At 39.6% G+C, this 15,022-nt stretch overlaps 1 protein-coding gene across 1 annotated transcript; it reads right to left on the reverse strand.

Moving 5' to 3' along the window:
* Window positions 1-725: 725 nt before the first annotated feature.
* Window positions 726-1,717, reverse strand: LOC147633087 (putative glutathione S-transferase parC). Its single transcript, XM_086806095.1, has 2 exons — window positions 1,321-1,717; window positions 726-1,231 (listed from the first exon to the last, which is right to left on the reverse strand). Exons 1-2 carry the CDS (start codon window positions 1,663-1,665, stop codon window positions 854-856), a joined length of 723 nt encoding a protein of 240 aa, XP_086662221.1. The 5' UTR covers window positions 1,666-1,717; the 3' UTR covers window positions 726-853.
* Window positions 1,718-15,022: the final 13,305 nt, after the last annotated feature.

Raw genomic sequence — 15,022 nt, forward strand, 5'->3', positions numbered from 1 at the left:
CCTCACACTAGCTCTGATACCATGTTGAGAGTCATAGGTCAAACTCTCCTAAACAACTTCCTAATAACAAGATATTTACCTAATCATAAACTAATCCTACACTAATCACAATGCTAAACTAAGGTGGAATGCAAGTAGGGCTGAGAAATTGGTGTACATGTACTACAACAAAAGAATTCTAAAGCGCATAGAAAGCGACGATTATGATGAGGAGCACATGCCTAACTAGACATACGATATTGGAGATGATGCCACTGAACAAGTCAAAACTAAAGGCATTGTTAGCAACGATGCATGTGTTGTATTGTGCTCGCAAGAAGAGGTGGCCACCCCAAGGGGCCAACAAAGGCCCTAGGCTTTGCCCACCAGCCCATAGAAGGGTTGGGCAGGCTATCGGCTAGCCCCAGGGGTTTGGCCAAGCAGCCGGGGACTTGGCAAAGTGCGGGCGGTGGAAGAGTGGGGGGGAGAGAGAGAGGGGGAGGGAGGAAGAGAGAGAGAGAGAGAGAGAGAGAGAGAGAGGTCAACCTTGTCAGATATGGGTGAGAGCCGCTGCAGGGGTGGACAAAGAGCGTGGGAGAGAGAGAGGGGGGAGGGCAAAAAAGAGAGAGAGAAAGGTGTCCACACCGTGAATGACGACTTGTGAAATTATTTATAAAGAAAATTTTCAAATTTTGAAGGTTTTTTTCTACAACCCCTCAAAATCTGCAGGTTTTTATACCCTTAAGTTTCAAATTTGAAGGTAATTTTAAAAATCTGAAGGTGCAAATTACACTATACCCGGGTTTTTTTCGAACACTGCTCCTGATAGGAGAAGAACCTCTCGTTACTTTATTGAAAGCTCTGCCTACTAACTCTAAGCTCCGATGACTCTGTTTCTGATCCGGTGGCTGACTTCTTCCAGAATTTTGTGAGAGGGTGCCAGAGTCATGGCGTCTTTCACACTAGGGTACTCTAAGATGGTTTTTATCCATGCATGCAGGTGGGGGCACTGGGTTTGGTCCGGCAGCTGGAAGCCACCCAAGGTCTGTAAGGCGTCGAACCAGGGTATGAAAGGGGCAAGGGCGATGTCCACAAGGCCGATGCTGTTCCCACCGAAGTAAGGGGCCGCCCCACCAGACAGCTGAAGGTGGGCGCCGTCCAGGGTCACGAAGCAATCAGCGAGCTCCTTCTTTCCCTGCTCCCTGGCGTCCTCCTCGGGGCTCTTTACGATGCGCTTGCCAGCATCATAAATCTGCAGCAAGAAAAAAAAAAATTTTGCATCAAAGTTTGCAGAAGCTATAGCTTTGTGTGTGGGTTGTTGTCTGTGAGCTTCTTACTTACCTTCTTGTCAATATAGTCGGCCCAGAAGCGGGCAAGGGCTCGTTGGTAAGGGTCCTTGGGGAGGAGCAAACTAGCTGCCTTCCCGTCCACAGCTGGCCAGGCCTCATCAATGTACTGCACTATGATGAGAGACTCGCGTATGGGCTTGCCGTTGTGGATCAGCACGGGTATCTTCTTGTGCACAGGGTTGGAGTCCAGCAGCAGCTTGCTCTTGTTGCTTAGATCCTCCTCCTGATACTCGTACTCCACGCCTTTCTCCTTGAGGGCAATGATCACTCTCATGCCAAACATGCTTACCCAGGTGCTAAGCACCTTCACACTAGCACCGCTCCCTTCAGCAGACATGGTTTTTCTAATTACTGTGCTAGGCTTCAAGTAGATGAAGTGTTTCTAATATAAGTGTTTTACACTTATATTAGACGAGATTAGGGACCCATGGTTCCGGGTCAAATATGAAGTGAAGAAGATGACGAACTATCACACGCATAGCAGCAGCAGCACATCTTTTTCGTGCTTCGAAAATTCCACTGCCCATGGCTTTCTTTAATTTTCGTGCATTGTTTAGTAGAGTATGATTTCTCAAGAATTAAATCTACATATATGGAGTTAAGTGAAGCCTCAAATGCCAAAGTAGACCTAATACAATTTAACGTGCTTTTTGACCTTCTACCTATAATGTTTCCATTTAGTCTAAATTTAAAGTAATTTGGTGTGCCATCTAGAAACAAGTCAAGAGATTAACAATCAACCTTCAAGGTCTATTTAGAATTCAGCATGGCTTTCTTATTCTTTCCAAAAACCATTTGAATATTAAGCCCAAATTCACACTGGCAAAAATACAAAGAAGATATATTAAGTTAAGTCTCAAATACCAAAGTAATAGGAGGAAGATACTTGATATAATTTAATATATTTCATGACATTCTATCTATAATGTTTCCATTTAGTCTAAATCTAGAGTTATATACTCTACCATCTAGAAAAAACTCAAGAGATTAACACACACCTTTCAAGGTGTTCATTTACCACCATGAGTTTCTTTATGTTTCTAGGATCCATTTGAATATTAAGTTCAAATTAAATTGAGTTTTCTTTTGAATTGAGATCCGTTGATGTGAAAGTAATAGGAGGAAGATACTTGATATAATTTAATATATTTCATGACATTCTATCTATAATGTTTCCATTTAGTCTAAATCTAGAGTTATATACTCTACCATCTAGAAAAAACTCAAGAGATTAACAAACACCTTTCAAGGTGTTCATTTACCAAGAATCATTCTTATCACCTCAGTTTCATCTTCACGTACGTCGTACGTGCGCATGGTCAAATTTCTCATGGATTGAAGGTGAAAACGTGAGTCAATCTACTGAGCGTTTTTGGCAATGCCTCTTACTCCTTCGTATGCTCGAAGACGTGCCTTAAGATTCACTTCAACGCAAATATGAAGATGGTGTTCAACGTGGTATACAAGCAAAAATCAATACTTTGAAGCCCTCTTCACTCTATGAAGCAATTTCTTTCACTCACGACGCGGAGAAAGAGTTTCAATCTATTGCCCAGATGGTTCGATCTTCTCAAAAGGCTACTCAAGTTTGCCAATCACAAGCGGCAACTCAAAATCAACAATCATCTTGGGTAACAAAAAATTATAACTTTCGTAAACCATTTTTTACTCCACGCACTGACACTTTTAACAACACTCGTGCAACCATTTTTCCAAATAAAAATGTATCTAATGTGGCTAATTCCAAACTGAATGACGTAAATTCAAAGCCCCAGCTTAGCCATAATAGTGTGCACGTACCACGTGCTGATTCACATCACAAATATCCCATCTTTTGTTATAAGTGCCATAAACCAAGCCATAAACAATCTCAATGCCCTGCTAAGCTTCCAAAGGATAATCCTTCATCGGCAAAACTCCACTAGATATTGAAGAGGATAGCGCTATTGATGATATCGACTTTGCTCCAAATTGGACTGAAGATGCTCAGGAATCCACTGTGATTCCTCAATAGAATGATTCTTATACTTCACCACCACAAGTAACGATGATACAAAGTGCCTGCTGATCTTTGCAACCCTACATCATCCTCTTCTGTGATCTCCCGGTACATAGCCTCTTGAGTATCCAGGTATGCCTCCATTGATACATGCGAATGAAAGGTCATATAAATGGTTCTAAAGTATGTGCTTTATACGATGATGGTAGTTCACATGAATCCATCTCTGAGAAAGACTTGTTAGGAAACTCCAACTTGAAACTTCTCCTTCTGCTTATAAAGTTAAATCTTCTTTTGAAGGAACTAGGTAGTACAATGGCACACGTGAAATAAAAGGTCTCGAAATTTCTATTGGTCCTTATAGGGAAAAATAAAATTTTCTTATTGCACCTAGATGTTATTCTTGGTATGCCATTTAGACACCAACATATTCCACAAATTGATTATCATACACACACGATGTCTTTCAATTTCAACAATAATCAAACTCTCTCTTTATCTAGTCATCCTTCTCTTGATTTGTTTCCACTCATCTCTCACACACAAGCACGTCGTGCATTGAGGAAACATGAGAAAGCATACACGATTTATGTTAATTAAGTGGAAACAAAACAATCTTCTCTTTCACCACAACAACAAAAATTTATTTCTTCATTTAATGATTGTTTTGCGGGTGACTATCCTCCCCATCTATCTCCTTCTCGTGGTAACTTAGACCATAAGTTAGAACTTCTTCCAGGCATTCAACTGCCTCACAAAGCACGATATAGAAATAGCCCTTTGCACCACCAACAAGTTCAACGTCAAGTAGTTGAATTGCTTAACAAAGGTCTCATTCGCCCTAGTAGTTCCCCGTTTGGTGCACCTATCTTGCTTGTGTACAAAAAGAATAAAACTTTTAGGATGTACATAGACTATAGAGCACTAAATAAAGTGACTGTTAAGAACCGCTACCCAATCCCTAGAATTGATGAACTATTAGATAAATTGAAAGGTGCAAGTGTATTTAGTAAAATTGACTTAAAGTCTGGTTATCATCAAATTCGTATGGATCCTGTTGATATCTTCAAGACTGCTTTTTGTACACAATCAGCACATTATGAGTTCGTTGTCATGCCCTTTGGTCTCACTAGTGCTCCTACCACATTTACACACATGATGAACAAAATTTTTATAGATTACCAAAAATTTGTTATTATTTTCTTTGATGATATTCTTGTTTACAGTCACTCTAAAGAAGAACACAAGGATCACTTAAGCATTGTCTTTGATTTGTTAAGGAAAAATCAATTATATGCTAACCCTGACAAATGTTCTTTCTTTCAAATTGAGATGGAATATCTAGGCCATATAGTATCAGCCGCCGCGCCGATGGTATTCAAGTAGATCCTAAGAAAGTCCAAACTATTCAAGACCGGCCTACTCCTAAAAACACCCATGAAGTTAGATCTTTTCTAGGTCTAGCAGGTTTTTACTACAAGTTCGTAAAACATTTCTCGCTCATTGCTCTCCCATTGACTATCCTACTTCACAAGAAGCTAATTTTTCCATGGGGTGACAGTGGGCGCGGAAATCCTTCGAAACTTTGAAGTACTTATTGACCCATGCACATGTCCTACAACTACCTGACTTTGACCGTCCTTTCTTTTTAGGTGTCACATATGCTAGCGGATCTAGCATAGGCACAGTCCTCATGCAAGATGACCATCCCATAGATTATGAGAGCCGCAAGCTCAAACCCAATGAAGCCAAGTATAGTACCGATGAGAAGAAACTTTTGGGTGGTTGTTGTCCATGCCGTAAAAATATGGAAGCATTATCTCATGGGATCTAAGGTACTAATAAAGACAGATCAACACGCTATAAGCAGTTGTTGGCCAATCTTTAATATCAGAATCGCATTGCCATATCCAATGGGCTTCTTTTATCCAAAAGTTTTACCCTATGATCCAATATCAACCAAGCCGTGGTAATGTAGTGCAGATGCTCTTAGTCGCAGACCTCTTAATGATAACCAAAGTTATGTTTGCAGTTCTAATTTATTTAATGAACTTAAACATGTTTATTTGAATAATGTGTATGCTATTCAAGTGCAATCTTTTGATGCAATGATTGACTCATATACTAATGATCCTGATTTTTTACCAGAATGGAATGCCATACATGCTAACAATTCTTTGTAACTAAAAGATTATTCTTATGCAAATGGATTTTTATTCTTTCAAAAGATACTTTGCATCACTGCACCATTTAGAGAACTAGCAATAACTGAGATGCATGCTCCTGCATATATAGGACATAGAGGAATTCAATCCACATTAGCTGCATTTAAAGAATAATTCTTTTGCCCTAACATGAAACATGACATTGCAAAATTTGTGTCTGAATGTATTTTTTGTCAAAGAATTAAACTCTATCATGGTAAACCTTTTGGTCTTTTAATGGCCCTACCTATTCCCAAAGGTCCAGGGCACTTTCATTGCATTTTTGAAGTTCCCTCTAAATTTCATATCAACAGTCATTAAAAGACAATCTCGTTTTAATACACTTTCATTACGTTTTTGAATTTCCCACAAATTCTAAATCAACAGTCATTAAAAGACAAGGAAAACTTACGTTTTTTTATTTTTTCACTTTTAAATGCATAAAAATAAAAAGTTTAATTTAAATTTAAATTTTTGGATAAGCTAGCAATTTAAAATTTATATTTTATAGCAAACCCACCTAAAAACCGTTTTCTTAATTGATTACTATCACATCTCCTCTTTGTTCGACTCAACAACTAAAAGACTCTCTCTCTCTCTCTCTCTCTCTCTCTCTCTCTCTCTCTCTCTCTTTCAAGCTTCTCTTTGGGATCCAAGCTATCTACCATCTTCCATTGTTTCTATTATGGCACTCACAGAAATAACAAACACCTCAAATTTATCACGAGTGAGGAAGGTAGACTTGCATATTCGCATCTTGAATGAATATGCACCTATTAGAAAAGAACGTCTAAACGCACACAGGAGAAGCAAGAAAGAAGACAATAGGGTCATTGTAATGTGGATCTTTGGGTTGATGGGTATTTATCCTAATGATCCTTCTTCAAATTTCTCTCCACCTTTCACAGACCTACCCTCATTCATAAATTTTGTTGGAGAGGGTGGGAATGGGCTTCTTGGATATTGCAAATGCTTAAGTATATGTGATGCATAGAAGGTTAAATTTCTAAACTCACAAATTCATAGCTTGCAAGTCACTTTGAGTAGTGTGCAACAAGCTCTCGACATTGCACAGAATAATATTTTACAGCTACAGAGAGAGGGCAAAGAGAAAGAGGACCACATCTTGAAGTTAGAGGATACAATCTCGCGTATGAAGAGCACACCCATGGAGCCAGAGAGCGAAAGAGGACAATGAAAAACATTTAGACACTTGCAATTGGTGTTGGTGCTCTCAAGCAAAGAATTCATGCAGCAAGGTTTGTTTTCTATTCATCTTTTTGGTTATAAGTTATTCTTCTTATTAGAGTGTATCTATTGTTTGATTTTTTTCATTAACTCACTATATAATATTTGCTGCTATAAGTAATCTTTGTTAGTTCATTACAAGACCTTTCTTAAAGATGCGTGTGGTGATAATGGTCCTCAAGATATTGGAGATATGTTACGTAGCTGCGTGAGAAAACATGACATTCTTTCCATAGTTCGAGATCCACTCTATAAGAAGGTACGATATATACTTACAAATGAGATAATGAAAGATATAACTAACGTTTTAGGCATTGAGGAAGTTCAGAATACATGCAATGAAGTGGGCATAAGCACAAAAGGATACGAGGCTCTCCATCAATTACTGCAAGATACACTTCGCAACAAGGCATCACACGAAATATTTTTCCTGCCCCAAGAAGATTAAGATTAGCAAAGAGGACATGCAATGAAGATGTGCAACGTAAGATTGGAGAGTACCACTGCGTCAATGATGTGCTAACCCCATTAGAACTTCGGGAAAAAGCGAGGCAACAATGGTAATATTGTGGTTCCTTATTACAACGAGTTCAACAATATATTTGTTGATCTACAACGTCTTCAGAAAGTTATGATCTTATTCTATGGATTACCTAATAATTGTAAGTAACTTTTATCTCTTACAAATCAAAGCTTATTTAATTTTATTTGTCATCATGTAAGGTGACAAAGTTAGCTTTGTGTTGAAAATGGATGAGTGTCACATTGTGAAAGGAAAGAGGATAGAGCGAATGAGTATCACACTCATGAATGAGGCTATGGCATATGCAAAAAGTTTAGAGTTATCGTCTTTTCTCAGTGAAGACACATTTGAGGGGAATATTGAGATTAACCAAACTCTTGATAGTAGGGAGAGGCTTTGCAAGCTAGACTTTCCCTCATATAGTGTCGAATCTGGGAAAGAGATATGGTGGCTTGGGGCATTTAAAGTACCAAAAGAGACACATGAAGTTCTCACTTGGATGGGGGTTGATAGGATACCCTAGATTACCACGGTCATCAAAGCACAGATTCAGGGAGAAAAACTTGAGGTAGAGAGCAAGGGCACTTATACAGTAGATTGGCATTTGGGGGGTGACCTAAAGACAATAAAGTGCTTGCTTGGGTGTCCAGAAGGTGCCAACACCCCAAATCGTTGTCCGTGGTGCATCAGAATGGTGAGGGAAAACAAACAAAAGTTGGGAAAGAAGAGGATGCTTGAGAGTCAAGATATTGAGCATGACCCCATGGACGATGTTGAGCAACTGGGTTGGAGGTGTCTTGTCTGCCAACATGCTAGCTATGCCAAACAGGCATTTGAGAGACCCAGAATGGAATCCTATAACTCCATTTGAATTGAAGAATGTCCACTTCTATACACTGCATGCATTCATGCGTGTGTTTGACCGTTTTTTTAAGTGTCACATAGATTATGTGTAGATTACTGTTAACAAAAAGACCTCTGGCATGAATCATGAGGTTGCATAACAAGTGTCTACGAGTGGAAATAAAGCAAGACGTTTTTTGGAGAAGCCAAAAAATGCTAGGGACTCAACCAAGCCTTGGAACTTGTCGAAGGATTTATGCAAATGTACAACATTTGACTGTACCAATTCAAGCCTTGTAATTCTACATGAGAAGGTTTGGTCAGACTTCAATAAGATGGTGAAACTTTTGACCAAAAGCAAGACAACCACAAAGGAGCGACAAAAATTTCAAGACAAGCTTTCTAATTTTACAAAGTCCATGGTTGATACATGGAAACCAACATTACGCACTACATGGTAAACACATTGGCTCCTTCCTACACTGGATATTAAGAAACGAGTATGAATAACTACTGTCTCTCTTAATTTTTTTGCAGCACATTCTTTATGGTCATGGTGCATACTTCATGAATGAGTATGGTTCTATGGACATGTGGAGCACATAAGGAATGGAGAAATCTAGCTATCAAGCTAGAGGAGTATATTTTAAAAACACCCGGCATATGGAGGAGGGAAGACTCGTACAAATTACCTCAAAGAGATGTTTAACTGGTTTTACAAATACACTTTTGGGCAAAAATTGTCCATGGAAAGGGCACGTATGAGTAATCTAGCAAGGGCAGCATGAAATAATTCCAAACAGAGAAGATCACTAAAGTGGAAAGCTGGCACATAGGACCAACACGTCATGCAGCATGGAGATCTTCACGAACACGCATAGGAAGAATTTGGAAGTAGAAACAGCACTTTGAAATTGAAAGTATTTGGAATAAAGTTGTAAACATTTTTGACTTAGTACGTAAACGTTTAGAAGAAAGTTGTAAAGCTTTTTGACTTGAAAATAAAAAATAATTGCACCATTCCATTATATTGAAGATTTACACGGTGAAAATATTTACACGAAAAGAGCTAATTGCTCTTGAGTCTCTTCTCTTCTTGCTCCCCCTCTTTGGTATGCATTTTCTGTCTATAATGCAAAAACCTCTTATGTCTATAGCCCTTGAGTGACTTTACATCCTCCACTTCTGCACCTAGGACATAGCTTGAATAACATAGAAAATAACCTGCTCGAGAAGGCCAAAAACCAGGGCCGTATCCAAAGATATGGATGGCAGCATACTTCTTTATAAGCATGACTTTATGTATATTATAAGGTATAAATGCATACCCTATATACCTAGATAGGGATTTCAGTCTAAGGAGTGGAATCTCTGGATCCCTGGAGTACTTGCTATGATATATAATAAATATATTTTTGTCGATAGAAGAGATGTAGTGTGCAAGAGCGGCATCTTGCCCAGCTGTTGTTGCACGACCAGCACCACCTCGTCTAAGAAATCCATCGGCATCATCAAGCTCTATCTACATTAACAAAGAACCAGGAGGGAACAAACTAAAGTAAGAAATAATTCAAACAAACTAAAGCAATAATAATTAAACCAGACAAACTAAAGAAATAATTAATTCAGGCAACAGACAAGCAATAATTTACCTTCTAGTTCTCATCCTCATCCAACTTCGCTGCATCCCAAAGGTTGATGGAGCCCTCTTCATTTTCTTGGTCAAGTTCGGGAACAGGTTCCTTTACCAAACTCAGAAATGGCCATATCCTGCTGAAGGGCTTGAAATTCTTCCTTTGAAGGAAGAGAAGCTTCATTCTCCTTGGCTTTTTTAAAGCACAAGGACATTTCTTCTGTGGGCCTCTAAGAAGTTTTCTCTCACTTATGTGTCCAATGCGAGAAATTCATCCTTATGCTCATTCTCTAGATTGAGAACACTGGACGCATCTTCACAACCATCTGCTATTATAGCAAGACAGTAATCCTCCCTAAAATTGTAGAGTTTTTGAATGTGGGAGAGAAGGAGGTAATACTTCCCATAAATTAGGAAGGACGATAGCCCCCAGGGATGACAAAATTGGACGTCAATCACTCCCCATGGATGGATGACATTCCTTCATCAATGATGGTGGAGGCCTTAAACTCTACCACATCAAAATTTGTGCTGAGAAGTTCCTCCGGGACCTCTTCTTCTGCAGAGACTGAGCACTTGAAATAAAGGACTATTTTGATTTATCAGTCCTTCCTTTGAGCTCCTCTTTTGTGTAATCCTCCTTATCAGCCTATGAAGAAAGAGATAGGCAACAAACCCAAAATGGTATTCTAGCAACTTGCATTTCCTGCCATCATGCACTAGGCACATGTCAACACAAATCTTGATACGTTGATCATCTGAGTCAGTATCGCACCTCTTCGACATGCTTGAATTCTAAGACGAGGTGACTGTGAGAAGGCTTGACATGTGGACATATGTTATGGACCCATAAGAGACAGTCCCATAAGAGACAGCCCCATAAGACGAAGTGACTGTGAGAAGGCTTGACATGTGGACATATGTTATGGACCCATAAGAGACAGTCCCTCCGCCGACCAACCTGCAATACTCTATCCACTCTCCCTCCAAGGATGTTCTTGCCATGTCCTTGATAATCTCCTCTAGACTGAAAGGAACATTGAACACAGGCTCTACATGGTAAAGGGATTTCTCCCTACCAGCTGTCCTCAGTAGATCAAAGAGCTGCTCTGTGGCACTAGGCTCGTCCTTAATCTCCTCGAGCAAAATCATCCACATCGTCTGCAACATTGTACAAGTGAGAACTCTTAACCTCCATTGCTTCTCTGATCCGGGTGGAAACCGTGACTTTTGGCTAATTACTCTGCCTTCTCTTTTCTAGTACTGTAATTGCACGCACAAAACAGACCGTCAAAGAGTTTCAGTGCCAGCTCCAGATCCAGCGCCGAATCTAGTTCCGGTTTCTAGATCTTCCAAAGGATGTCGCAAGTGAACCTATGCTTCTTGATGTTAAACCTAGCACCAGTATGAATATTTCAAAGGACAGGGTCACTTTGCAGAGGCAAAGAAAAATGTTTGCGGAGATAAGGAAGGTGCACGCAGCTGTCAATCTCCTCACCCCCAAAGCTCCTTTCTTGAGGATTGTCAAATCCATTAGCTACAGAGTAAAGTGGAAAGGTCACTTTAAATGGCAGAGTAGCGCCCTCGTATGTCTTCAAGAGTCATGCAAGGACTTCCTTATAGACTTAATAAATTATAGTAACATTTGTGTTGCCCATGCTAGGAGGGTCACACTAATGGACAAGGACATGACATTAGTAAGCAGAGTTAGGTATAGGTATGATAAGTTCATGCGACCTCTACCATTCAAGGATAGGAAGGCAGCAGGAATCCTTTGCTTTCTTACTTTGATTTCTTTTTCCCTTTCCTAATGTTTTTAATTCAATCTGCAGGGTACTGTTGAAAGAGCTTTTGCTAGACCAGGCAAAACAAGTATATATTTGTGATCCTTTGGTATCAACTATCCTAATTGACCCGTTGAGTTCTGAAGAGGAGCTTGCTCCTTATTTCCTAGGGAGCTAGTCTAGGTACCTGCTTTGTTGTGCTGCCATATATAGAGAAGTATGTATTTTCTTTAGATTTCAAACTGTTGATGGAATTTAAGTTATTAGTTTCCTGTGTTAGGTTTCTTATATTTTTTGTTTACTTTCTCAATTTCAAAGGGCACTGGTCTGCTTAGGTGGTGGCTTGCGTGGATTTTTAAAAAAAAGGAATATCCGAGTATTAAGCTGGGAAAAAAAGGAAGCGCAGCGTTTTTTTTTAATTTGGGAAAATCCAATTTTTGGGCTGCAAAAGCGAAAGGAGCCGATTCTCTTGCGGGAAAGAAATGGGGAAAGAGAGAAAGACTAGACGTACGGCGCATACTGGAGTGGGGGTGTGCAAAAATCAGAACCACAGCTGAATATAACTAGAGATTTAAAAATCATGATGGCGGCTACTGTATGGGGCATCTTGGGTTTAGAATTAAATGCAAGATAATTTTTATGAATAGCCTTCTTGGAATGCATGGACAGTCTAAATCGTAAGTCACTATACTTTATATCGTTTCCTTCTTACTTCCTAATTGTTGATTGTAAGTCATTCTTTATATCTTTGACTGTAGGGCATGTAAGAGGGCGGTTGCATTGATTGAAACTGTATGTCCTGAATTGAAAAAGGATATAGAGTGGAAATTTCTCCCAACCCATTCTTATGCAAAAGGATTCGCACTCTTGTGGTGGCTCGCATGTAGTCGCAAATTGTTGAGATCAGGGATTTCATTAACGTCTTCACAATTTCATGATCATGTTAACAAAACCTATTGTTAACATATTAAAACTTGTGATCACATTGTATATTCACATGACCTGAGCAATGACCTGCCAGAATCCACTAGTCCCGTAACACCTCCGGGCTTTTATCTTTCCCGGCAGGCCCGCCGGGAAAAATAAAAGCCCGGCGGGCCCGCCGGGAAAAATGAAGAACACCGACGGGGTACTATTCTGTATATAAACACTGCCTGACACCCATCGTACAACTTTTGGGGAGATAGTCCTTGTTTTGGGGGCGTGATATCTCTCCTCAAAGTACTTGTAGAGCTCTCGAGTTGCTAGAAGTGTCCTCTTAGGAAGAACGTCCTTATCTTAGGGGCTGTCGTCTTTCCTTGTAGGCACTCCTAAGGCTATTGAGCCACTCGTCCTTAGTTCTTTGAACTGGGGGCAGGGTGTGGTTCGTAGCTAATACTTGCGGAGATTTAGGGACAAATTTGGAGTCATTCAGCTTTGCATTTGAGCCACGTACGTAATCTACCTCATTCTGCTTTATGAATGGTTTGATGGAGCCAAGAGTCCTGCTTAGGGGCTTGTATTGGTTCTTGATACTTGATATAGTTTAGAGTAGACAAGGGTCTATTGTCCTATACTAGAGTATTGGGCAAGCATAGATCTTTGATTTTCTTTGTGAATGTTAGAGAAGGTCTATTGTCCTATACTCGAGTATTGGGCAAGCATAGATCTTTGATTGTGTAAAGTATCCTTAATTGGGTACAAAAGGCATCCTTCATTGGGGGTGCAATGTGCATGATAGTTTCGAAGTAGTTTTGTAGTAAGACCTTGCAAGATAGTTTGAAGTAGTTTTGTGTTATGTGATGATCTTTTGTATTTGTCAAGATAGTTTCGAAGTACTTTGTCTGCTAATGTATGTTTTGTAATACGTGAGTGATTTGTTGTTTTTTCATTTGTGTATTCATTGTTATATGCTTGGTTGAATAGGTTATTTGTTGAGATGGAGGACAATGTTGGATCCAGTGATACCTCCAATAGAGTCCAAATTTCAAATAGCAGGAAAAAAAAGGCACCTGGGATAGAGTGGCAATATGCAATTAACGTTGGTGATCGATTCATAGATTGGGAGTGTAAGCTATGCCATGCAGTAAAATCAGGTGGGGCGCCTCGACTAAGAGAACACTTTTTAGGCGGACCGAAGAAAAAGTCATGTACCCACCCCTCTGCACCTATAGTGGCCAAACGCATAAGAGAAGAAATTCAAAAGAAAGATTCAAGAAAACATGACACTCCTACCGTTAATGTATCAAGGTAGCAAGAACACTGTTGTTCCTCGGGGGGGTCACTATATGTAAATCCTCTATATCACGTGCGTTCAAGGCCTATTTAAAAAGTCCCTTATCTGTGAATTTTTTAGTGAATATAATGTATCCTTTCCTATTCAAATCTGTAAATTTTTTTAAAAATACAATAAATAAATCCCCTCTGTAAATATATTTCTGTAAGTCTTAAACATTTAAAATGTCCTTCTGTTGAACCCACGTGATACTTACATATTTATACGAGTGACCCCCCCGAGTGTTGTTCTAATCATCAAACTCCCGCTACATCGCCTACTTGTACCCCGAACGGCAATGTGCAACCAGAAAGTAATCTACCCAGTGCATCTTCTTGCAAGCAAAACTTTGACGTAGGAAATACACCCATGCGTCAAACTTCATTGCAAGAAAGCCTACGTCAAGGTCGACTCGATGATGCACAACTCGTCCTTGCTGAAGCGATTTACTTTTCTGGGAGTGCTATGATGATGGTGGACAGTGAGCATTGGAAGAGAGCATGGAAGAAAATTGGTGAGTTTGGACCAGGGTTTTCACCGCCTACGTACCATGCTATGCAAAATGATCTATTAGAGAAATGTTATGCGCAAGTAAAAGAACGTGTACAAAGAATAATTCTTAGCAATATAGAGCTTTCTGGATGTAGTATAGTAAGTGATGGATGGTCTAATGTGCAAAGAAAACCATTAATTAATATAATGGTTATTTCATCTAGAGGTGAGACTTTCATCCGTGCCATGGATTCAGCTGGTTCAATCAAAACTGGGGCTTACATTGCTCAAGTCATTAGCTTTGTGATAGAGGAAGTGGGTGCCAAAATGTAGTCCAAGTCGTCATGGACAATGCAAAAAATTGTAAAAATGCATCCAAAATCCTACAGCGACAATATCCACATATTTTTTCGGTAGGCTGTAATACTCATAGTTTGAATCTTGTATTAAAAGATTGGTATAAATCTGATGATACCAAATGGTTTGCCTCAATCGTCGACACTGCTCGCCAGCTTGTGAAATTCATGCTCAAGAGACAGAGAGTTTTAGATATGTTTCGACCTCGCATGTCAGTTATGTTAAAGCTTCCAGCGGAGACTAGGTTTTGCACTCACTTTTACACTTTTGAGTCTCTTCTTAGAAATAAAGATGCAGTTTGCGAAACATTTACATGCATGGCATTTCATAACTGGGAGAACACTCAACTTGAAAAAG

This window comes from Cibotium barometz, chromosome 12 (assembly GCF_041138505.1).
Source record: "Cibotium barometz isolate CiBa-2024 chromosome 12, ASM4113850v1, whole genome shotgun sequence".
Taxonomy (NCBI): Eukaryota; Viridiplantae; Streptophyta; class Polypodiopsida; order Cyatheales; family Cibotiaceae; genus Cibotium; species Cibotium barometz.

What these genes read in the sequence shown, in the direction of transcription:
- LOC147633087 (XM_086806095.1), bottom strand. Translation starts at nt 1,665, where the DNA reads ATGTCTGCTGAAGGGAGCGGTGCTAGTGTGAAGGTGCTTAGCACCTGG. An exon ending in CCGACTATATTGACAAGAAG is followed by an intron (nt 1,232 to 1,320) that starts GTAAGTAAGAAG and finishes TTCTTGCTGCAG; the next exon opens with ATTTATGATGCTGGCAAGCG.